Below are 25,744 nucleotides of genomic sequence, written 5' to 3'. Positions count from 1 at the left end.
AAAAAGAAGAAAAAGAAGCAAAAGAAGAAGAAGGAGGAGAAAAAGAAGAAGCAGAAGAACAAGGAAGAATTAATGAAGAAGGAAAGGAAGGAGGAGGAGGAGGAAGAGGAGAAGAAGGAGAAAAAATTTAGTCTTTTACTATATTTTTAACGGCAAAAATAGACGGAATGACTATTTTGTTAAAGGAGAAAAAAGATAAGGACGTTTTAATAAGTTTCTAAAAATACAGAGATTGACTTATTAATAATGATAATACTCAGGGACTAAATTATAAATCTCTCTTTACTATATTTCATTGTTATTTTATTTTATATATAGTAAGTTTTGCGTTGGATTTCTAAACCATAGTTTGTTATATTATTTATAATTATATTAATTATTTTAAAATTTTATTTATTGTAAAATGTTAGATTCTTTTAGTTGTTTATTATTATTATTATTATTATTCAAACGGGTTAAAGAATTTTTTTCAATTTCATATAAAGTTAACACGTTTTTGAAAAAAAAAAATATATTAAGTTAAGTAAAAATTAATATAAATATATTGAGTAAAAATTAATATTTTTTTTTTAATTGAGAATTGAGGGTGAAAGGAGTAGATCTCAAATCTATTCAGATATATTTACTATTAGATTAAACTGTAAATATTAAATATAGATTTATAATTTATAAGTGAGAAAATATATAATTATGCGATTATTAAAAATACGCTTATATTTTTAATTATTTACAATTTGAAGTGATTGATAATTTTTATTATTTTAAATTAATTTTATAGTTAATAAAAATTATCTCAAAATTTATAATATATATATAATGAAGATATGTTTCAATTTATTATAGTAATAAGATAAATATACGCTTATATTTTTAACTATTTACATTTTGAAATGACTGATAAATTTTATTATTTAAATTAATTTTATAGTCAATAAAAATTATCTCAAAATTTATAGTAATAAATATGTCATTTTCTGGAGATTTTAATAAAAAAATTTATTAAAATTTATTAGTTTTAATAATAATTAAATTGAAAATAAGAAAAAATTGAGGATAATCCAGAAAATTACACCAAACTTGACTTATAAAAATTGGACAGGCCACTTACCTCCGCAACTTCTTCCACCTGCTTCAAAAACTTTTCTGCTACTTCCACAAAGTCCCCATTCTCCACATCGCCCAACGAAAATGGAAGCCGTTGCTCCGCCTCCAGCAAACCCTGCCCTGGAGGCTCCTGCCGGCCTCCCTGACTCTGATTTCATTCCCGTCGGCCACCCTCTCTTCTCCAGGATACGCCTCGCAACCCCAGCTGATGTCCCACACATCCACAAAATGATCCACCAACTGGCCATCTTCGAGCGCCTAGCTGATCACTGCATCGCCACCGAATCCTCCCTCTCTTCCACCCTGTTCAACGACCTACCTTTTCAGTCCTTTACCGTCTTCCTCCTGGAGGTTTCATCCAACCCACTTCCCAAAATCTCTTCTCCAAACTTCACACCCATTGAGCGTATCATCCAACTCGACCTTCCTGTCATCGACCCAGAAGCTGAATTATTCAAGAATGGGACTAATGATGTAGTGGTAGCTGGGTACATCATCTTCTTCCGTACCTATCCGACGTTTCTAGCGAAGCCGGGATTGTACGTGCAGGATCTGTTCGTGAGGGAGTGTTACAGAAGGAAAGGCATGGGGAAAATGCTGCTTTCTGCGGTGGCTGCGCAGGCGGTAAAGATGGGATGTGGAAGAGTGCAGTGGTTGGTGCTGGATTGGAATGTGAATGCTATTAAGTTCTATGAGGAGATGGGTGCGAATATTTTGACAGGATGCAGGATTTGCAGGTTGAATGGCGAAGCTCTTGAGGCTTATCGTGATGCCATTTGAGGTTTGTAGGCCATGTTTAGGGTCAAGGGTTGCTGGGGGTTTCATTTGGATTTAAGCTGGAGAACTAAAATGATATTGTAATGTAGGGCTTTTGAATGAAAATTGGCGAAGGAAGTTGTAGATTTTAGATACTGAGATGTTTTCTGCAACTAATTTGGGCTTTTTGCTCATGCAGAGTAAAATAAATAAAAATTTCTCTGTTGGCGATTTGGCACAATGGCTGTAATATGCGGAAGGCATAAAATTCGAAAACAAATTTTCTTTTTATGCAAATTTACTATTTAATCTCAATAGAAAAAAAAATTATTAGTTTTTTTTTTATTTATTTTAAGTAACTCTAAATCCTTGACTATTATATTCTTTAAACGCTAATTTATATTACAATATTGAGAAATTTACTTTTTAATTCATGAGGTTTAACATAATTAACACTTCTGTCCCTCTATTTTGACGACCCAACACTTAAATCCCTCACTTTCTTTTCCGTTCAAATTCGTAGTCCTTCCATCCATTTAAACCGTTTGGTCAAGAAGTCAAAGGTGAGAGGTGATAATTTTTTCCAAAAATACCCTTCACTCAATGTGAAATTCTTTTTTTTTTTTTCTCTCTCCAGTTGTAGAAAGAGTAGAAAGAAGAAGAAGAAGAAGAAGTTACAGAAAGGGTAGGAAGAAGAAGAAAGAAGAAGAAAAAAGAAGAAAGAAGAAGAAGAAGTTGCAGAAATGGTAGGAAGAAGAGGAGTGACTACGAATTTGGACGGAAAAGAAAATGAGTGACTTAAGTGTTGGGTCGGCAAAATAGAGGGACATAAATATTAATTACGTTAAATTTCAGGAATTAAAAAGTAATTTTTCCTACAATATTTTATAATAATTTATATTAAATATTTTTTTACTAAATAAATCTCAAATTTTTAACCTTTTAAATTCTCTAATCTTTTATTAATATTTAAATATTTTATAATAGTCTTGTATTAAATATTTTGATATAAATTAATAAATTATTTTTATAAAATTTATATATTGATAAATGAATGAAAAAATATAAACGCTCAAATTAAATTATTTGTTTTAATATGATAGAGAAAAATATAATCCTGCTATAAAATGTGAAACAATTAAATTTATAAAGTTTTATTTTATTAATAAAATAATTATTTTATTAAAATTCACTATTGTACTATAATAATATAATCTTTCAAGTTTTACTTTAATAATATGCAGGTTTACGGTGCGGCTAGTGTATATATGATTATATATTAATACTATATATTATATTATGTATATATGTGCATGTGGAGCTTACCACAATATAAGTATTTTTTTTAATTATTTTTTTTATTTATTTTAACAACCTAACCGTTTCTTTTAAAAATTTTGTACTATATTTACTGCATCTATTTTCTGACAAAATACTCTGATTTGAAAAGAAAAAAAAAAAATTTCAAACCCAGATTTAAGATTTTTTAAAAAAAAAAATTAATTGGGCAAAAGTCCTTTTTTATGTGGCTGCTGTGCTTTGGCTGTGCCAGAAAGAGATTGTATGGTCTTTTGCTCTTTTCTGTTTCTTTTCTTTTCTATTCCTCCATGGTAATGATCCTCCAGAAGAAGTTAAATTAATTTTTTCAAGTTCCTTGAATCTAGTTGTAACGACCCGAAAATCGGACCGCTACCAGCGCTAGGATCCAGATCGACTGAAGGCCGCCGGGACCCGTAGCAAGCCTTACATATAACCTGTAAACTTGTTTAATCCCATACATGATCAACAAACATACATAAAAATTAAAACTTTTCTTTTCATCACACACCAAACTCAACTTGTGCATGCACTATACATAGTATATACATAAACATTAATCCCTCTGTGGGATTTCATCATTTCCCCAATGGGAGACATAACCTGTGTTGAGTTGGTTTACATTAGCATCATAACATATCTAAGATCATGTATAAAAGGGATAATAACACCAATAGGGTCAAGCACAACTTCTAATCCTCAATATCATTATACATAACATGACTATTCAACTTTACATCATTTTACAATTTATCATGTCCACATTCTAACTATTACATATACATGACTTCATTCATCTTGACTTCTCTGCCTAGCCCGTACCTGCAAACCTGGGGGATTAGGGAGAGGGGTGAGCTACTAGAGCCCAGTGAGCAGAATAATAAAAACATATAAATCATATGCCATAATGGAATGCAACACATCACAGACAAATCACATCAAGAATGGTATTGTCATCAATAGTCCTCTACATAATCCAAAGTGCCGGGACGTAGAATGGGTCAACCGGTCTTTCTCTTACATAATATAACATAACATTCCAAGGTGCCAGGGACGTAGAATGAGTACAACCTGGACTTTCTCTTACATCGTGCCAGGGACGTAGAATGGGTACAACCTGGACTTCCATACCATATCATGCCGTAACATCATCACATCATATGAGGACTAAGGGATCATCCAATAACTAATCCACATCAACATCATAAGTGCAATGCAACATATTCGTGGATTCTAATGCAAACAACCTAAAATCATTACATGGCATTCATGATGCATGAACATGCTCAAAACTTTATAATTTATTTGCTTTAAATCGTAAGGGTTTATTCTACTCACCTCTGGCTAGCTCTTGACAATGACTGAAGCAGCTGACTCACTGCTGGGGTCCTCAGTTCCTCGGGTCCAAACCTACACAGGTGGACTCAAATGAGGGACCAAACAACTAGAACATAACTCTAAAAACATCCCCCAAAAGCCCCCTAAAACATCTCAAAACAATCATGCAAAAACATGCAAAGGAAGGCTGGTCAGGGCACTTTCGGCGGCAGGTTCGGCGGCCGAAAGTCCCTCCAGAGCCGAAAGTCAGGCAGGTTTGACGGCACCTTCGGCGGCCGAAACTCCCAGACAGAGGCGAAACTCATGCATGTTCGGCGGCACTTTCGGCGGCCGAAACTCCCAGACAGAGACGAAAGTCTCCTTTCGGGGGCAAGCTTCGGCAGCCGAATGCTGCCTCCACAAGAGGGTTCGGCGGCCGAAAGTCCTTTCGGCTGCCGAACCTGGTTTCTCCCAACGGGCAGAAACTTGGTTCAAACATGCACAAATGCCTCAAACTCCTACCATCATGCATTTAGCTCAACCAAAACATGCATACAAGCCCCTAGGGGTCTCAACTAACTTAAACCCCAACTACAACACACAAACACAAGCATTTGCAAGCCACATTGTTCAAAACTCATCAAAAACCCATAAACCTAAACATAAGCTAAACATGCATTCTACCCCATAGATCTTACTTAAAACTTGTTTAAAACATGAAAAGGATTCAAGATCGGCCCTTACCTCTTGAAGATCGAGGGAGAGACGACCTAAACTCGGAGTTGGGAGAGATTTGGGTTCTTGAACCTCAAAGCTCCAAAACTTGCTCAAAATCTTCAAAACAAAGGTAAAACTAATGAAAATCGTGAAAGATTTGAAGGAAAGGACTCAAGATCGGTGAGGGATGGCGGAGAACTCACCTTGGCCGACGACGGGGAAAAAGCTCGCCCGTTTTTGGCTAAGGGACCCTTTTATAGTGGCTGGCCAGGCCACGTTCGGGGGCCGAATGTGCCTCCACATGCATGCCATGTTCGGCGGCCGAACTTGAGGTTCGGCGGCCGAACCTGGGTTTTCCTCCAAGATCATTTTCATGCAAAAACTCAATTTCAACTTGCTTAAAACCATAAAACACATTAAAACATTTTATGAAAACATGGTTTTACCCTTCTAGAGGTCTCCGACATCCGAGATTCCACCGGACGGTAGGAATTCCGATACCGGAGTCTAGCCGGGTATTACATTCTCCCCCCCTTAAGAACATTCGTCCCCGAATGTTCCTCAACTAGCACATAGTATGGCATACACATAACATACATACAAAGCACATAAAACTCACAGGGAACAACCTCAGAAAAGATAAGGGTATTGCTGGAGCATGGACTCCCGTGTCTCCCAAGTGCACTCTTCCACATTGTGGTGGTTCCACAGGACTTTCACCATCAGGATTTCCTTGTTTCTCAATTTCCTGATCTGGGTGTCTATGATCCGTACTGGCTGCTCAACATAGGTGAGATCTTCTTGGATCTCCACATCAGGCTCACTAAGAACCTTGCCCGGATCTGACACAAACTTCCTCAACATGGAAACATGGAAAACCGGATGGATTCTTGCCATTGAAGCAGGTAAATCCAGCTTGTACGACACATTTCCAATCTTTTGCAAGATTTCAAAGGGTCCAATGTATCGTGGGGCTAGTTTACCTTTCTTCCCAAAACGAACCACTCCTTTCATCGGAGACACCTTAAGCAATACCAGATCCCCCTCTTGAAACTCTACTTGCGGTCTGCGGATGTCTGCATAACTCTTCTGTCTGCTTGCAACAGTCTTTGTAACGCCCCGGGAATCGGTACCTCTCTGTAACGGTCCGAACCGCTCGGCACTAGGATCCAGATCGGCTTAAGGCCGCCGGGACCCGTAGTAAGCCTAAACTGAACTCCAAATATCCCATACATGATCCGACTGGACTACCAGCTGTTTAAACCTTTACTGAAAAACTACCAGACTTAACCTTAAAAACCACTCAGATATTCCAATCTGAAATAGCCCCCAGGGCTACACCAGTGATACTCTACCAAGTAACCTCCATGCACTATGCTCTGAAACATAGAACCCACCCTGTAGGGTCAGCATATCATAAGTTAACCTTGGCTACCATAGAGTCACAGGAATCAAACCTGGTCTTCTCTAATGGCCTACTCTATGGGTCACAGGAATCAAACCTGGTCTTCCCTCCGCACTGGTCTTGGGTCAAGGGAATTACACCCCGTCTTCCCTCACAGTTATATTTCACTGGGTTTTGAAACACAACATTTATTAAGCCTGGTTTAACTCATTTCTCATCAAGAAACTGAAAACAGGATACATGCATATACAAGGGATGAAACATACTATAGGCAAAGCACACACTATACCATAAGCACATTAACTGACTATCTTTTACATCTGTAACACATGTCTCTTTAATTTACATCATGTCCACACTATACTATTATACAAGCATACTGGAGCCAACACTCTGATGCTTTTGACTTCCCAGCTAACCCTGAACCTACAAAACTGGGATTAAGGGAAAGGGATGAGCTTTTAAAGCCCAGTGAGTAGAAACACAGAAAACAGTTCATTCATACGCATTTTATATGAAATGCACCACAACTCAAACATTCCACATCTTGGATTAGACATGACCTCAAAACTCCCTCGACGGGCTATTGATGTCGCCTTGGTCCAATCCTCACTATCAATGTATAATGCAATGCACCATCTTCGTGATTCTAATGCAATCACCCTATTACATATCATGGCATCCATGATGCATGAACTATGCTAACAAGCATTCTGATTCTTTAATAAAAAGATTAAGTTTAGTTCTACTCACCTCTGCTCCTCAAGCAGAAACCTGACTGATTCTGCAATTGCTAATCCTGACGACCTCCCTGAACTGTCGGGTCCAATCCTACACAAATGGACTCGAATGAGGTGTCAAGCATACTCTTATTAACTCTTAAACAATCCCCCATAATCCCTCTGAACCTCTGAAAACAATCACACAAAGCATGCAAAAGAAGGCTGGACAGAACACATTCGGCGGCAGGTTCGGCGGCCGAATGTCCTGAACAGAGCCGAAACTCAAGCACCTTCGGCGGCCGAATCTCCTCTTTCGGCGGCCGAACCCTTTCGGGGGCAAGGTTCGGGGGCCACAACACATTCCAGAGACGAAAGTCTCTAACCTTCGGCGGCCGAATCCCCCAAACAGAGCCGAACCTCTAAAAACACTCGGGGCAAGCTGTGGCAGCCTAAGCCACCATGCAAGGGGTTCGGCGGCCGAATGCTTCTTCGGCTGCCGAACCTGAGTTCTTCAAGAACTCAGCTTCACCAGCAACTTCCTTCCTTCAACCTCTCCTCTTCTCTAACATGCATAACTCACTCTCAACTCACATATAATCTGGTATATGCACAAAGGGGTCCAAAACTACCTATTAACCCCAACAAAACAACAAGCATAACACATAATCAAACTTCTCCATAAACTCATCAAAACTAACCTAAGCATGCAACTCTACATAAACTCCCATAACCTCTTTAAAAAGCTGTTAAAAACCATTAAAACAAACTTAAAGACTTCCCTTACCTCCTGAAATCAGAAGAGGAACAACCAAACTCAGCAACTCCTCCTCCAAAGCTTCAAACCCTCACAACTCTTCTTTCCTCTCAAAACCACTTCTACACGATCAACCCTCTGCTTCAGCTGATTAAAAGCTTGCAGATGAGTCAAGGGAAACGTGGCCAAACTTCTGGACATGATCTGGTGATAACACCTGTCCAAAATGCTGACTAAGGGTTGCACAATGGCTGGCCAAGCAACTCAGCTTCGGCTGCCGAATCGCATGCAAAACCATGCAACGTTCGGCGGCCGAACTTACCTTCGGAGGCCGAACATTGAGCACTTTCGGCGGCCGAAGTTACCTTCGGCGGCCGAACCTGGCCTTTGTCCCCATAACCTTTTCTCTTCAAAATCTCAATCCTATTAGAGTTAAATCCTTCAAAATACTTAAAACAATCATTCTTAAAAATCTTTTAGAAAACCTTCACTCTACCCGTCTAGAATCTCTAACATCCCTGAACTCCATCGGACGATAGGAATTCCGCTGCCGGATTTAGCCGGGTATTACAGTCTTGATCCTTTCTCTGATTATGGGTACCACCCTGCTGGTGATCTCTACTAGCTCAGGCCCTGCCAAGGCCTTCTCTCCAACTTCCTCCCAGCAAACAGGTGACCTGCACTTCCTTCCATAAAAAGCTTCATATGGAGCCATCCCGATGCTAGCATGATGGCTGTTATTGTAGGCAAACTCCACCAAAGGTAGATGCTGCCTCCAAGAACCGCCAAAGTCCAGCACACACATTCTGAGCATATCCTCTATAGTTTGGATGGTCCTCTCTGACTGTCCGTCAGTCTGGGGGTGGAAGGCAGTACTGAAATCCAACCTAGTACCCATGGCATTCTGCAGACTCCGCCAAAACCTGGAGCTGAACTGGGGCCCTCTATCAGACACTATTGAAACAGGAACCCCATGCAGCCTGACGATCTCATCTACATACACCTGTGCCAACTTGTCCACAGAATAGCCACTCCTGACAGGGATGAAGTGAGCAGATTTGGTGAGTCTGTCCACAATCACCCATATGGAGTCCACTCTGTTGGACGCTGCCGGTAACCCTACTACGAAGTCCATAGCTATATTCTCCCATTTCCACTCTGGAATAGGTAGCGGGTTAAGCATTCCAGCCGGCTTCTGATGTTCCAGCTTCACCCTCTGACACACTTCGCAGGCTGACACGAACTGTGCCACTTCTCTCTTCATAGCTGGCCACCAATAAACTTTCTTCAGATCTTGGTACATTTTGGTGGCTCCGGGGTGAACGTTGTATCTTGCATTATGAGCCTCTCTCATAATGTCTCCCTTCAGTCCTATGTTATCTGGTACACAAAGTCGACTCCCATAGCGGTAGATCCCCTTGCTGTCAAATCTGAACTCACTGTCCTTGCCTGACTGAACAGTCCTGGCAATCTTCACTAACTCCGGGTCCTCATGCTGTTTCTGAGCCACCTGCTCCAGAAACACATGTATCACTCTCATCTGGGCCACTAAAGCACCTGTACCAGACAACTCCAACTGTAGACCTTCCTTAATGAGCTTGTAAAACTCCTTCACCACTGGTCTCCTCTCAGCCGTGATGTGGGATAGACTGCCTAGTGACTTCCGGCTTAGGGCGTCTGCCACAACATTCGCCTTACCCGGATGATACTGAATCTTGCAATCATAGTCACTCAGCAGCTCTACCCACCTCCTCTGTCTCAAGTTCAAATCTCTTTGACTCAGGATGTACTGCAGGCTTTTATGATCTGTGAAGATCTCACATTTTACCCCATAGAGGTAGTGCCTCCACATCTTGAGTGCAAAGATTACTGCTGCCATTTCCAGGTCATGCGTGGGGTAATTCAACTCGTGCTTCTTTAGCTGTCTAGAAGCATAAGCAATCACCCTTTCATTCTGCATTAACACACAACCCAGTCCCACACGGGACGCATCACAGAAGACTGTAAAGTCCTCATCACTAGATGGCAGAGCTAACACTGGTGCTGAAGTCAACCTCTTCTTAAGCTCTTCAAAACTTTCTTCGCACTGGTCAGTCCACGCAAACTTCTGATTTTTCCTGGTTAGTCTGGTCAGAGGAGCTGCAATTTTTGAGAAGTCTTGAACGAACCTCCTGTAGTAACCTGCCAAACCCAAGAAACTTCTGATTTCTGACACTGAAGTGGGTCTAGGCCAATTAGCCACAGCTTCTATCTTCTTGGGGTCTACCTCTATTCCATTTTCCGATACAACATGCCCCAAGAATGAAATGCTCCTCAGCCAGAACTCACACTTGGAGAACTTGGCATACAAGCCATGTTCCCTCAAGGTCTGCAGAACCAACCTCAGATGACGGGCATGCTCCTCTGCATTCCTGGAATACACTAAGATATCATCTATGAAGACAATAACGAAGTGATCCAGGTACTGGCTAAACACTCTGTTCATGAGGTCCATGAATGCTGCAGGGGCGTTGGTTAACCCGAACGGCATCACAAGGAACTCAAAATGCCCATATCTGGTCCTGAAAGCTGTCTTTGGCACATCTTCTTCTCTAATCCTCAGCTGATGATACCCAGATCTCAGATCTATTTTGGAGAAACAACCCGCTCCTGCTAGCTGGTCGAATAGATCGTTAATCCTTGGCAATGGGTATTTGTTCTTGGTAGTGACTTTGTTCAACTGCCTGTAGTCGATACAAAGTCTAAGGGATCCATCCTTCTTTCTCACAAACAGAACTGGAGCACCCCAGGGTGAGGTACTCGGTCGGATGAAACCCTTGTCTACCAACTCCTGCAACTGCTCCTTCAACTCTTTTAATTCTGCTGGTGCCATCCTGTAGGGAGGGATAGAGATCGGTCGGGTTCCAGGCATCAATTCTATCTCGAACTCTATCTCCCTAGTAGGTGGTAAACCTGGCAGCTCGTCTGGGAACACGTCTAGAAACTCTCTAACCACTGGCACCGAGGCGGGCTCTCTAACCTGACTGCTAAGCTCTCTCACATGAGCCAAATACCCCTGACATCCTTTCCTAAGCAACCTACGAGCCTGAAGAGCTGATACCAGACCTCTAGGTGTACCCCTCCTGTCTCCCCTGAAGACAACCTTTGACCCATCCTGACCTCTGAACCTGACTACCTTGTCCCTGCAGTCCAAGGTAGCACCATGGGTAGATAACCAGTCCATCCCTAGAATGACGTCAAAATCTGTCAAGTCTAAAACCACAAGGTCGGCGGAAAGGCATCTTCCCTCAACAAAGACTGGACTGCACTGGCAGACTGACTCTGCCACTGATGGATCACACTTGGGTCCACTGACCCAGAGGGGACACTCTAACTCAGAGATCATCAACCCCAACCTCTGGACGGCTCTCGGAGCAATAAAAGAATGAGATGCACCAGGGTCCATCAAGGCATACACATCTAAACAACCAATGACTAAGTTACCTGCCACCACGGTGTTAGATGCATCTGCCTCCTGCTGTGTCATTGTGAAGATCCGTGCTGGAGCTGATGGACCTTCACCTCTGAAACCTGCTGAAGAAGAGGCTGCCCCTCTCCCTCTGCCTCTGCCACTGGCCTGAGTCATGGCTGGAGCTGCTGGCTGCGCTACACTACCCGAAGCTGTCTGCTGGGACTGTGCCATTGGGGCTGCTCTTGGACATTCTCGAGACATATGCCCCTCTTGACCACATCTGTAACATGCCGTAGTCCCAAACCGACATACTCCCTTGTGTGGCTCACCACATCTTGCACAAACTGCATTATCCGCACCAGAGCTTGAGCCACTCCCTAGTCCCAGACTGGACTTGACTTTGTTCCAGAACTTATTCTTCTTGGGCTTCCTCGTGGTGTTACTCCACTTTTTGCTGTCTGAAGCTGCTGCACTCAAGGATGAGGGATCTAGCCTTCCCCCACCCGGGGTCTTGGAACCCGAAGACTGTGCCACTGATTGCTTAACTGTCCCTTGAATGATGGCACTGGCCTCCATTTTCCGAGCCATATCCACTATGGCATGGAAGCTCTCCCTATCCGCTGACTGGATCAAGGAGGAATATCTGGAGTGGAGTTTCATGATATACCTCCTTGACCTTTTCTGGTCTGAGTCAAGATTTTGCCCTGCAAACGGCAACAGCTCCAAGAATCTGTCTGTGACCTCATCCACACTCATATCATCAGTCTGCCTCAACTGTTCAAACTCTATCATCTTCAGCTCCCTTGAACTATCGGGAAAAGCCCATCCTGCAAACTCGTTTGCAAACTCTTCCCAAGACATGCTGTCCACCCTCGGGTTCACATAATTCTTAAACCACTCTCGTGCCTTCTTGCACTTAAGCGTGAACCCAGCCATCTGAATGGCTCTACTATCATCGGCCCCAATCTCATCTGTGATCACCCTGACCCTCTCAAGATACACAAACGGGTCATCCCCTTTTTCATATTGGGGAGCACCCAGCTTCATGTAGTCGGTCATCTTGACCTTGCTACCTCCAGATGAGCTAGGCTTAGGTACTGGGTTTTCTGGAATTGTGGGTTCTGTTGGTGGAGGAGGTGGTGCAGCATCCCCTGAGGGAGGGTTTGTTGGATTTGGATAGTAGGGTGGAGGTGGATACATTGGGTACTGTGAGTATGGTGGATAGTAAGGTGGGTATGGCATCTGTGTGGGGTAAGGGTTAAAGCTATGGTAATCCGATGTACCTCCCATCGAATACCCGGGATGTTGTGAGAAGTGTGGGTAGTGGGGTGGCTGAACAAATCCCGAGGCCTGAGTGCCTCCTTGGGACTCTCCCATACCTTCTTCTGACATGCTAACTCCCAGACTGCCATCCTTCCTCTGGTCCACATCCATCCCATCCCCCATATCCTCTGACATTCCTCCCTGAACCATTCCCCTCACTGATCTGCTTCTACCCAGATCCAAAGACCTTCTGGGGTCTCTTACTGCTCTTTCTCTGCCAGACCTACTAGACATTGCCCTAGGCAATGCTGGAGGACGGGCGCTTGTGCCCTCATCCTCAGGTGGTACTCCAACCAATCGTGCAGATCGACGAGTTCCTCTCATCCTATTTTCTGAAAACAGCACATAACAAGCAAACATTAGCATCATATGGTTCATGTGGGCACACATGAACCCTCATCGCATACATCACATATCATAGCATATCATTAATACACATGCATATAGTCATGGCATTTCACATCATCATGCAAGACAGGACTCCACATCCTATCCTAGTGGACATGATCTTCCTATTGTGCTTGACCTTCTATAACATCTATGAGCCCATCACTCTAGGTCCGATCATATGAACCTAGGGCTCTGATACCACTAATTGCAACATCCTCTGGGCTCAAAACAGTAGATATTGTCCGCTTTGGGTTCGAGGGCCTTGGCCCAGCCTTCCCCTCACGGTTTTGTTCTTGGGTCAAGGGATTTGATACCCTTTCTTCCCAAAACGCGTCTACTGTGGTCTCTTGGGGCTTGCCCTTATAAGGCTTCCCCCTTCCCCCCTTCTTACCTCTTTCCGATGTGGGATACTTTCAATCCACCTCATAGGGCTTCTACCCCCCATAAGGCCTGAGCGTCCTCGCTCAGCACACCGTACTCATGAGGCCCAGGCTCTGATACCACTCTGTAACGACCCAAAAATCGGACCGCTACCGGCGCTAGGATCCAGATCGACTTAAGGCCGCCGGGACCCGTAGCAAGCCTTACATATAACCTGTAAACCTGTTTAATCCCATACATGATCAACAAACATACATAAAAATTAAAACTTTTCTTTTCATCACACACCAAACTCAACCTGTGCATGCACTATACATAGCATATACATAAACATTAATCCCTCTGTGGGATTTCATCATTTCCCCAATGGGAGACATAACCTGTGTTGAGTTGGTTTACATTAGCATCATGACATATCTAAGATCATGTATAAAAGGGATAACAATACCAATAGGGTCAAGCACAACTTCTAATCCTCAATATCATTATACATAACATGACTATTCAACTTTACATCATTTTACAATTTATCATGTCCACATTCTAACTATTACATATACATGACTTCATTCATCTTGACTTCTCTGCCTAGCCCGTACCTGCAAACCTGGGGGATTAGGGAGAGGGGTGAGCTACTAGAGCCCAGTGAGCAGAATAATAAAAACATATAAATCATATGCCATAATGGAATGCAACACATCACAGACAAATCACATCAAGGATGGTATTGTCACCAATAGTCCTCTACATAATCCAAAGTGTCAGGACGTAGAATGGGTCAACCGGTCTTTCTCTTACATAACATAACATAACATTCCAAGGTGCCAGGGACGTAGAATGGGTACAACCTGGACTTTCTCTTACATCGTGCCAGGGACGTAGAATGGGTACAACCTGGACTTCCATACCATATCATGCCGTAACATCATCACATCATATGAGGACTAAGGGATCATCCAATAACCAATCCACATCAACATCATAAGTGCAATGCAACATATTCGTGGATTCTAATGCAAACAAACTAAAATCATTACATGGCATTCATGATGCATGAACATGCTCAAAACTTTATAATTTATTTGCTTTAAATCGTAAGGGTTTATTCTACTCACCTCTGGCTAGCTCTTGACAATGACTGAAGCAGCTGACTCACTGCTGGGGTCCTCGGTTCCTCGGGTCCAAACCTACACAGGTGGACTCAAATGAGGGACCAAACAACTAGAACATAACTCTAAAAACATCCCCCAAAAGCCCCCTAAAACATCTCAAAACAATCATGCAAAAACATGCAAAGGAAGGCTAGTCAGGGCACTTTCGGCGGCAGGTTCGGCGGCCGAAAGTCCCTCCAGAGCCGAAAGTCAGGTAGGTTCGGCGGCACCTTCGGCGGCCGAAACTCCCAGACAGAGGCGAAACTCATGCATGTTCAGCAGCACTTTCGGCGGCCGAAACTCCCAGACAGAGACGAAAGTCTCCTTTCGGGGCAAGCTTCGGCAGCCGAATGTTGCCTCCACAAGAGGGTTCGGCGGCCGAAAGTCCTTTCGGCTGCCGAACCTGGTTTCTCCCAACGGGCAGAAACTTGGTTCAAACATGCACAAATGCCTCAAACTCCTACCATCATGCATTTAGCTCAACCAAAACATGCATACAAGCCCCTAGGGGTCTCAACTAACTTAAACCCCAACTACAACACACAAACACAAGCATTTGCAAGCCACATTGTTCAAAACTCATCAAAAACCCATAAACCTAAACATAAGCTAAACATGCATTCTACCCCATAGATCTTACTTAAAACTTGTTTAAAACATGAAAAGGATTCAAGATCGGCCCTTACCTCTTAAAGATCGAGGGAGAGACGACCTAAACTCGGAGTTGGGAGAGATTTGGGTTCTTGAACCTCAAAGCTCCAAAACTTGCTCAAATGCTCAAAATCTTCAAAACAAAGGTAAAACTAATGAAAATCGTGAAAGATTTGAAGGAAAGGACTCAAGATCGGTGAAGGATGGCGGAGAACTCACCTTGGCCGACGACGAGGAAAAAGCTCGCCCGTTTTCGGCTAAGAGACCCTTTTATAGTGGCTGGCCAGGCCACGTTCGGGGGCCGAATGTGCCTCCGCATGCATGCCATGTTCGGCGGCCGAACCTGGGCTTCCCTCACTTATGCCTTCGGGGGCCTAAGGCACACCCGAAATGCATGCATGTTCGGCGGCCGAACCTGGGTTTTCCTCCAAGATCATTTTCATGCAAAAACTCAATTCCAACTTGCTTAAAACCATAAAACACATTAAAACATTTTATGAAAACATGGTTTTACCCTTCTAGAGGTCTCCGACATCCGAGATTCCACCGGACGGTAGGAATTCCGATATCGGAGTCTAGCCGGGTATTACACTAGTTATAGTGAAAGTATGCATGGAAGAAAAGCAAGTAATGAATCAAAGTTGTAGCAGAAAATCTCTCTCAAACGAAGGAAACAAAGAATTGGACATTGATGAGAAGAGAAAGAGAGATACTGCAGTTATTTACATAGAACATTATTAAATATAAAGATAGAAATCTTTTAATTGTAATTAGATATTATTTTTTATATATTTTAAATATTTAAATATATTTTATAATTAATATAAATTTAATTGAATTTTGAATAAATATAAAATTTACGAAATTATACGACTGTGTAAATAAAATTATAATATAGTTATAATTATAAAATTGCTACTGTATTTAAGTAATATTTTCAAATGTTCGTGGTTAATATTCTTATTATGATTAGATAATGATTAAAGTAATTAAAACTGATACATATTATATTATTTTTTTTCTTATAAAAAATAATTAATTTCATAAGTTGAGATATCTAAAATATATAGAACTAATATATATATATTTATTTTATAAATATGTGCACTGAATTGATTTATCCGAGAAATTCATATGAAAAATAACATGTGTTTATAGATTATTTGAGTAATGGTTGTGTAAGTAATCCTTTAACTTGAAATAAATAATTTTATATAAAAATTTTTATGTTTTAATTTATTTTACATATTATTTAGTTTGAGTAATAAAAAGAGACAAATTGAATATATTAGAAATTATACGAAAGGTGTTATATGATTCTAAATTAAATTAGATAATATTTTATTTATTTTTTATTAACATTAATTATGAAATTTTTGTGTAAAGTGTTATAAAATTAACAAATTAAATTTAAAATTTAAAATTAATAACTAATACATAATATTTAATATAATTTAATATTACATATACATTTCATTTTATGTATTAAATGTTAAATTGAAGATTTATGATGAAGACATAAAGTCAAACAACTTTTGATTTGGATAATCTTACACATTGATAGATAATATTTCTTGACTTTCAAAGCTTGCCGGCATCGGATTGCAGGGGCTGGTGGACGCACAATGGTTGCGCCTTGGATGGCGATCCAGGCTGGCGACGGGGAGTGGGCTGGTCGGTTGGCTACTGTGAAAACAGTGGCGGCGGCTAGGATTTCTCGAGGGAGAAGATGAGTCTTTGCCAAATTATATATTAGTCCCTGAAAGTTTTCGAAAATTTTCAAAGTAGTCCTTTTGGCAGAAAATAATTATTTTGTAGCTATAAATTAAATGGCTATTTAATTTTAAATAGTTTTTATTAATTTGAACCATTTAAATATTTTGACAATAATTTAAAATTAATTTTAGTGTATTTTCTAATTTAATTAAAAATATAAATAAAATTATTTTATTTATTAAATTAATTTTAAAAATTAATGACATTAAATTTAATTTTATAATTTACTCTTAAAATTATTTTTTTTAATATGATTAGAGTATTGAATAAAATTATTTTATTTTTAAATTATTTTTTCATTCACACTAAAATTAAAATATTAAATTGTTTAATTTTTAATTTTAGTATACAAAATCAATAATAAATATATTATAAAATTAATGGTTAATTTTATATGTATTTATTATGATTTATTTGGATGTTGGATGGTTATGGACAAATTTTAAAAAATTTAATGTGTATGGATGAATGATTAGATCATTTTAATAATTTTTAAATAGGGCATGCGTGTTATGCATTTTCTTCTTATTTTGTCTTGTAAAATTCTCACCCCATTTAAATTCTCTTGAATGTAATTCAAGATTTTTTTTTTTAAGATATGTAATGTTATGTAATTAGAATATGTAGATAGGATTAATTTTTATAAATTCAAGAAAAAAGAGAGCCGTTGAAACATGGAGTATTGGATGTGTTCCATTGATGGAGCCTTTTAACTTCTGAAAATTAAAGAAACTGTCACTTATCAGGGGAATTGTTTTTAATCATCTTTAGAATGGCATGTTATGAGTGTGTATGTTTATATATATGATATGTATATTATACGACAACAATGTCTATGCATGAGACTTTAATAGAAATATTATGATTAAAATTTCTAATTAAAATTTAATTACATACTAAGAATATGATGACTTACCCCATTGTTACAGTATAAAATTAGAGTTCGGTTTTTATTAACTTGTTGGGCAAACACAAAGTTAATTTCACCTAAATATATTTAATACTATGAAATATTTGATATTTTTGAACAATAGTTCTACTTGACTAAATTACTTGATTTGTATAGACAAACTCATGATCATGTAAGTTTAGGTTAAGAGTTAAATATAACATATATGATATGATAAAACATAAAGAGTTGTCACCTAACTAATCTAGAAGTCGCATAGAAATGTGATTGATAATTTATATTATCTGCCTAATTTAATTTATAATAATTTGTTGGGCAAACCCAAGATTATTTAAATTAAATTGGATCATAACCTACTAGGAGATCTACCGCTGAATTCTCGAATTAATAGATAGGGCTATTAATTTGAATAAAATAGTGAAAGACTAATTAAATATTAAAGACATTATCTAATAATTAAGAAAATATATAAGACTAATAATTAAATATCTCTGCATTAATAGAATCTAATTCCACCATGAGTAATTATCTATCCCTGCGTAGTATACTTGATGCTAACAAATTAACTAAATTGAACTTCTTGGACTGCTACACAGTTTGAGAATTATTCGCAAAAGAGGTTGTATGTTCTCGATCAAGACGCATTTAGTGCTCCTGATGTGAAGGCTAGCGATGTTGTTAAAAATATGTACATTCGTTATATTGATCACGATGAGCAAGCTACATGTGTGATGTTAGTTAGCATGAGTCCTGAGCTTCAGAAGCAATATGAGAACATAGACACTCGCACCATAATCTTTCATCTCAAAGAGTTGTTTAACTTTCAAGGTAGGACTGAGAAGTATGAGACCTCAAGAATTGTTCAGCTGCAAGATGACAAAAGGCTCTTCAGTCCATGCCTATGGTCTGAAGATGATTGGATTCATAGAGAAATTGGCCCAATCAGGTTTTGTCACAGATCATGAGTCTTATGTTGAGTTGGTCTTGCAATCTTTTTCATCTAGTTTTGCTCAGTTTATTATGAATTTTAACATGAACAAACTAGATGCTACCCTACTTGAGTTGATGAATATGTTTGTAACTGTTAAAAACTCTTAAGAAAAACAAAGTTTTTGTTTTAGGTATTTTTATGATTGAGGAAATGAGAGATAGACTTACGAGTGGCAAGTAGAGCAAGAGTTGCTGCATTAGTTGTAGAAATTTATTATCTACCTTTACCTTATGACTTAGTATTAGAATTGAATACTTATTATTATGTTTTAGTACTTTGCAGAAATATTATTTTTAATTTTATTTTTTGAGTCTTGAATAATGAATTCAAGTTTATTATTGAGAACAATACTTGATCTTTTTATAATAAAGGAGCTTATTATAAAACTAGAATTTATATAGATGGTTTATATAATATTTTTTCTGAAAAGCCTACTCTCAATATAAATAACAAGAGATTTTAATTAGATAATCAATTTCTATCTTATCTTTGGCATTGTAAACTTGGTCACATAAATGAGACAAAAATCACAAAGTTACATAAAAAATAATATCTTGATCCTTTTTTATTGTGAATTATATGAAACCTGTGAAGTTTATTTAATGGGTAAAATGGCCAAAACATTTTTTTAAAAAAAGGTGAAAGATCACAAGAATCATTGGATCTCATACATACAAATGTATGTGGACCAATGACTACTCAAGCCATAGGTGGATACTCGTATTTCATTACATTCATTGATTACTATACTAGATATGGTTATGTGTATTTAATAAATATAAATTTGAATCTTTTGAAAAGTTGAAAGAATTCTAAATTGGAGAAATAAACTGACAAAAGTATTAAATTACTCGGATCTGATCGAGGTGGTGAATACTCTCACGAGTTGCATGATTATCTAACAAAGAATAAGATTCTCTTATAATGGAACACTACAACACATGGAACACTACAATACAATGGAGTTTCACAAAGGAGAAGCCATACTTTATTAGATATAATACAGTCCATAATGAGTCTTGCAAACTTACCTCTATCTTTTTAGGGATATGTCTTGCAAACTGTAATATACCTTCTTAATAAAGTTTCTTCTAAATTTGTTGATAAGACCTCATATGAAATATGAACTAACAAAAGGCCAGTCTTATCACATATTAAGATTTGGGGATATGATGCTTATGTGAAGCATCTGGTAGCTAATAAGCTGGGAGCTAAGTCAAATAAATGTATATTTGCGGGATATTCAAAAGAAACTATTAGATAATTATAATAAGGCAAAAAATAATTGGGCAATTTCAGTATATTTCTCTCCATTGAAGTAAATAGGTATATGTACAGATTACAAGACTTTGTTAAGACAACTCCTAATAATCATCTATCAATCAATTAGCCTATAATTATGTAATCTTCTATAATATGTACAGATTATATTCACACTCTAACACTCCCCCTCAAGTTGGATCATAGATATTTATTATGCCCAACTTGTTAGAAAGATATTCTATTTGAGGCCTATTTAAAGATTTGGTGAGTAGATCATCCAGTTACTCTCCTATCTTCACATAACTGGTGGAGATTAATTTTTTTTTAATCTTCTCACAGATGAAATGACAATCAACTTCAATATGCTTAGTCCATTCATGGAATACTGGATTGAAAACAATGTGAAGAGCAGCCTGATTATCACACCAAAATTTTGCGGGTGACGCAACATCCATACCAACTCCCTTCAGTAGATGATTTATCCACAAAATCTCACAAGTGGATTGAGCCATGGCCCTGTATTCTGACTCAGCATTGGATCTAAATACCACATTTTGCTTCTTACTTTTTTAAGACACTAGGCTTCCTCCAACAAATTCACAGTGGCCTGTAGTCGATCTTCTATCACTTTTGGATCCCGCTCAGTCAGTATCAGAAAAACACTCAAGTGCAGTATGCTCATAATCTCTGTAGAGTATACCGAGTGCAGGAGTCCCTTTTAGATAATATAGAATTTGTTCTAGAGCGACTCAATGTTTCACCGTAGGTGCAGACATGAACTAGCTTACAACGCTTACTGCAAAAGCAATATCTGGCCGAGTCATCACCATAAGGTAGTTCAACTTTCCAACCAACCTTCTGTACCTCTCTGGATCATCATAAGGGTCTCTATTATCTTTTGTAAGATATATATTAGGAATCATTAGTGTGCTACGTGGTTTAACTCCCATCTTCCCAGTTTCTGCAAGTAAGTCAAGGATATACTTCCTTTGAAACAGGAAATTTCCTTTTTACTCCTCAAGACTTTGACTCCTAAGAAATACTTAAGCTGACCCAAGTCTTTGGTATGAAAACTGCATGCAAGTAGTTTTTGAGAGAAAAGATCCCTGTACTGTTATTCCCTGTGATGACAATATCATCAACAATACAACAAGGAGAATAATACCAGTATCTGAATTTCTATAGAAGACTGAATAGTCACACTTGCTTTTTTTTTCAATCCAAATTTTTGAGCAACTTCACTGAACTTGCCAAACCATGCACGGGGACTCTGCTTCGAACTATACAAAGATTTCTTCAAATCGTAAACTTTCCCATACCCCCTTTGTAACGATCCGGAAATCAGACCGCTACCGGCGCTAGGGTTCAGATCGACTTAAGGTCGCTGGAGCCTGTAGCGATCCTACTATACATCTTGTTACACCTGATAAAATCCCATACATGATAATACGATAACAAAAATATGAACATCTCATGAATCAAGGCTCAACTTGTGCATGCATCATAAACTAAAAACATAAATCCCATACTAAAGCCCTCATCAAATGCTCCAGTATGGTTAACTTACATGCCTCAAGCTTGATTCAAACATAACATATACTTAAAACTTTTACATAAGGATCATGTAAATAGGGATTACAAGGACAAAACTAGGGCAAAGCATACTTCTAAAACCATAAAATAATATATGTTCATATCTATACTATTACATTAGACTGTACCAGCAACTATACCGACTTCCCCGAGCTATCTTTGATCCTACAAATCTGGGGTTAGAGGAAAGGGATAAGTTACAAGAGCCTAGTGAGCAGAACATAAAAACAGTTTAATAAACATATGATCGAATGAAATGCGTCACAACACAAACAATACATATCAAGATGGACTTGTCACCAGTAACCCTTTACAAATTCAAATAGTGCCCGGCCCACGACGGGTGCTCCTCAAGACTTCCTCTCAAACATAGCCCTCATCAAATGCTCCAGTATGGTTAACTTACATGCCTCAAGCTTGATTCAAACATAACATATACTTAAAACTTTTACATAAGGATCATGTAAATAGGGATTACAAGGAAAAAACTAGGGCAAAGCACACTTCTAAAACCATAAAATAATACATGTCCATATCTATACTATTACATTAGACTGTACCAACAACTATGCCGACTTCTCCGAGCTATCTTTGATCCTGCAAATCTGGGGTTAGGGGAAAGGGATAAGTTACAAGAGCCTAGTGAGCAGAACATAAAAATAGTTTAATAAATATATGATCGAATGAAATACGTCACAACACAAACAATACATATCAAGATGGACTTGTCACCAGTAACCCTCTACAAATTTCAATAGTGCCCGGCCCACGACAGGTGCTCCTTAAGACTTCCTCTTAAACATATCATAATATATCCATAATGTCAGGGGCGTAGAATGGGCAACCCTGGTTTTTTCTTTACCGCACAGTCAAAAATTTGCGCCGTTGCCGGGGACTTGATTTAACTAACTTATTTTTCTCTCATGACCAGGGCTGGATGTAAAGAAAATCTACTCTACGATCCAGAAATTGAGTGCACATCAAGACAAGACAATCCGAGGAACCAAGCCTCAAAACAGTCTTCATCAACAAAAGCCACCAACTTGGAAGCTGCAATTCAATTTGTTGCACAACACATTCAGACCAATGCTGCTTAAGAATCATCTTCTGCCCCTACTGTCAAGACTGTTGTCCAAGAAACAGAACAATATGTGCCACCTACTGCTGAATTCAAAGCTGAATCTGTTGTCAAACCTGTTGTCCCAAGAAATAGAACCAGTTGTTGTCTCTGCTGCACAAAACACTGCACAATCTACTACAGAGGTGACAAATTCATCTATAATTGATACACAGGCTACTACACCCAAACCAACCCAAAAACCAGAAATTTTTGCCAAAAAAATGCCAGAATCAGCCCCCCAAACAGCATCTGAATCAGCTGCAATAAAGACAGTCACAGCAGCACCTGAAGAGGCAGAAAATGCAGCAACTGCTGCTCTTGAACCAACTATTGTCCTTGCTGAATTTGAAGCTGAAAATATTGAGGTGAGAGCTCCAATGGTACAAGAAAGGACTCTTCGCGAACTAGCAGCACCCATGGATGATCGAGCACTATGGTGCATCACTTACCCACCCTTGACAGCCCCTTTTGAGCTTAAAACCGGATTAATTCACCTACTTTCAAAATTCAGAGATTTGGAGAATGAAGATCCACACAAGCACCTTAAAGAATTTCACATTGTGTGCTCAATAATGAGGCCTCTAGGTATTTCTAAAGAGCATGTTAAATTAAGAGTCTTTCCCTTTTCTCTTGATGATTTTGCCAAAGATTGATTGTTCTATTTACCACCTGAATCCATCACTTCATGGGAAGGGATGGTGAGAGCCTTCTTGAGCAAATACTTTCCAACCTCAAAAGTTATTAGCATCAAAAGAGAGATCAATTGCATCAAGCAAAAAGATTATGAAGAGTTATATGAATATTGGAAAAGATTCAATTGATTGTGCACAAGCTGCCCTCAACATGAAATCTCTAATAAAACCCTTATTGAACATTTTTATAGAGGTTTACTGTCATCCAAAAGAAAATTCATTGATGCAGCATGTGGAGGTTCAATTGAAGATAAAACACCTCAAGCAATTAGAGAGTTAATTTCAACAATGGCAACTGCATCCAAGCAATATGAAGATCAAAGAGAACTGCCAAGGAGAGTTAATGAGGTAAGTACATCTTCCTTAGCTTCACAAATTTTTTATTTAATATGTTGTCCGTAGTTTGGTTTTAGGTCAGGCTCAACAAATTCATCAAGAACAGCAAGTCAATGCCAATGGAGGATTTAATGGACAGTAGAGATACGATCCCTACTCTGACACCTAGAATTTAGATTGGAGGGAGCACCCGAACTTCAGTTATGCTAGGGCAAATCAATATCAAAACTCAGCCCAAGCAGCACCTCAGGAATCTAGTGTGCCCTTTGAAGAGATCATAAAATCATTAGCAAATACGGTGCAAAACCTTCAAGAGCAAATGAGTCAAATGGCTACTTCCGTGAGTAAGCTAGAATCTCAAGGGAAATTACCTTTCCAAACAGAGATTAATCTAAAGCAAAATGTTAGTGCCATCACGTTGAGAAATGGGAGAGAGCTTCAGAATGATAGGGCTACACAATTGCAAAAACAGATTGCTGAAGAAAATCTGCCGAAAAGTGATCCAGAAAATCTGTTTGCCCAAACAAATGCCAAATAGACAGGCAGGCTGCACAGCAGGGTAGAAACAGTTTGCTCGAACAGACAAATAAGGCAAAAATCTATTTGCCAACACAGACTGGACAGACAAATTCAGTTTAGAAAACAAAATGCAGTTTGCTCAAATTGCAGAACTTGGCAGAATTTGGTTTGCCCAAACCAGTTATGCAGACAGCACAACCAGAAAGTGGTTTGTCCAGACCACCAGTAGAGGATAAGGCAGAATTTGATTTACCCAAACTCAACACCAAATTGCAGCCACTTTTTATGGAGAAATATGAATTGGAGTTCGTAGTGCTACCTAATCACCTTAAAAATTCAAACATAAGGGCTAGAGGCACACCTCACTTGAAAGAGGAGAAACTAATCATGTTACTTCATGAGTACATGAAATAAATAGGATGGGTTATGACCAAAATGAAAGGCCTGCTGCACTTCTTATTTAATTCAGTTGGGGCCTTTTTTCCTCCCCCAATTACTTGAGCATTGATCAAGTCGAGAAGGTCCAGCTCGCGACTTTAAACTAGGGCGCTTCTGGGAGGCAACCCAGCGGAGGCAATTTGCCCGATGGAAGACATGCTGCAGCTACAAGTGCAACACCTACTGCCAGCTGACCACAGAAGCACCTAGTTTGGCCAGCTGTTTGCCCAAACAGCTGCCCAAACAACCACACCAAGGGAGTATCCAGTTTCTCTTTTGCACTTTAATATTTCCATTGCATTGGGGACAATGCATGAATTAAGTGTGGGGGTGCATATCTCTGAATTTTGATGCTTCATACATTCTTTTTTATTTCTTTTAAGCTTTAATTAGTATACATTAGGTGAAACTTTTTTATTTTTGCTTTCACTTAATTTTTTTCATTTTTGCTTTCACTTCACACACACACACATGTAGCCACAATTTTTTTCTATTTTAGTATGCTTTACTCAAACATAATAGGCTGTATTGAATGAGTTTTCTTTCCATGACCCCATTGATGTGATAATCCTTTAAACCTAAGTTGAATCAATTGCAGTGAGTTGTATTCATTTTTGGAAATTTCCTTTTGAATTAAATCTTTGAGCTTGCTATGGTGAAAAATGCA

At 39.0% G+C, this 25,744-nt stretch overlaps 1 protein-coding gene and 1 non-coding gene across 2 annotated transcripts; one reads left to right on the top strand and one right to left on the bottom strand.

The window, feature by feature from the left end:
• Window positions 1-1,131: 1,131 nt before the first annotated feature.
• Window positions 1,132-2,203, top strand: LOC110619593 (probable acetyltransferase NATA1-like). Its single transcript, XM_021763103.2, has one exon. It carries the CDS (start codon window positions 1,189-1,191, stop codon window positions 1,882-1,884), a length of 696 nt encoding a protein of 231 aa, XP_021618795.1. The 5' UTR covers window positions 1,132-1,188; the 3' UTR covers window positions 1,885-2,203.
• Window positions 2,204-23,835: 21,632 nt separating this feature from the next.
• On the bottom strand, window positions 23,836-23,942 carry LOC122724275. Its single transcript, XR_006351539.1, has one exon. It is a non-coding gene; the product is annotated as a small nucleolar RNA R71 (small nucleolar RNA).
• Between the last annotated feature and the right edge of the window lie 1,802 nt (window positions 23,943-25,744).

Source organism: Manihot esculenta, chromosome 7, assembly GCF_001659605.2.
Source record: "Manihot esculenta cultivar AM560-2 chromosome 7, M.esculenta_v8, whole genome shotgun sequence".
Taxonomy (NCBI): domain Eukaryota; kingdom Viridiplantae; phylum Streptophyta; class Magnoliopsida; order Malpighiales; family Euphorbiaceae; genus Manihot; species Manihot esculenta.
Note: the sequence above shows the minus strand (reverse complement) of the source record. Positions and strands in the feature narration are given on the sequence as shown.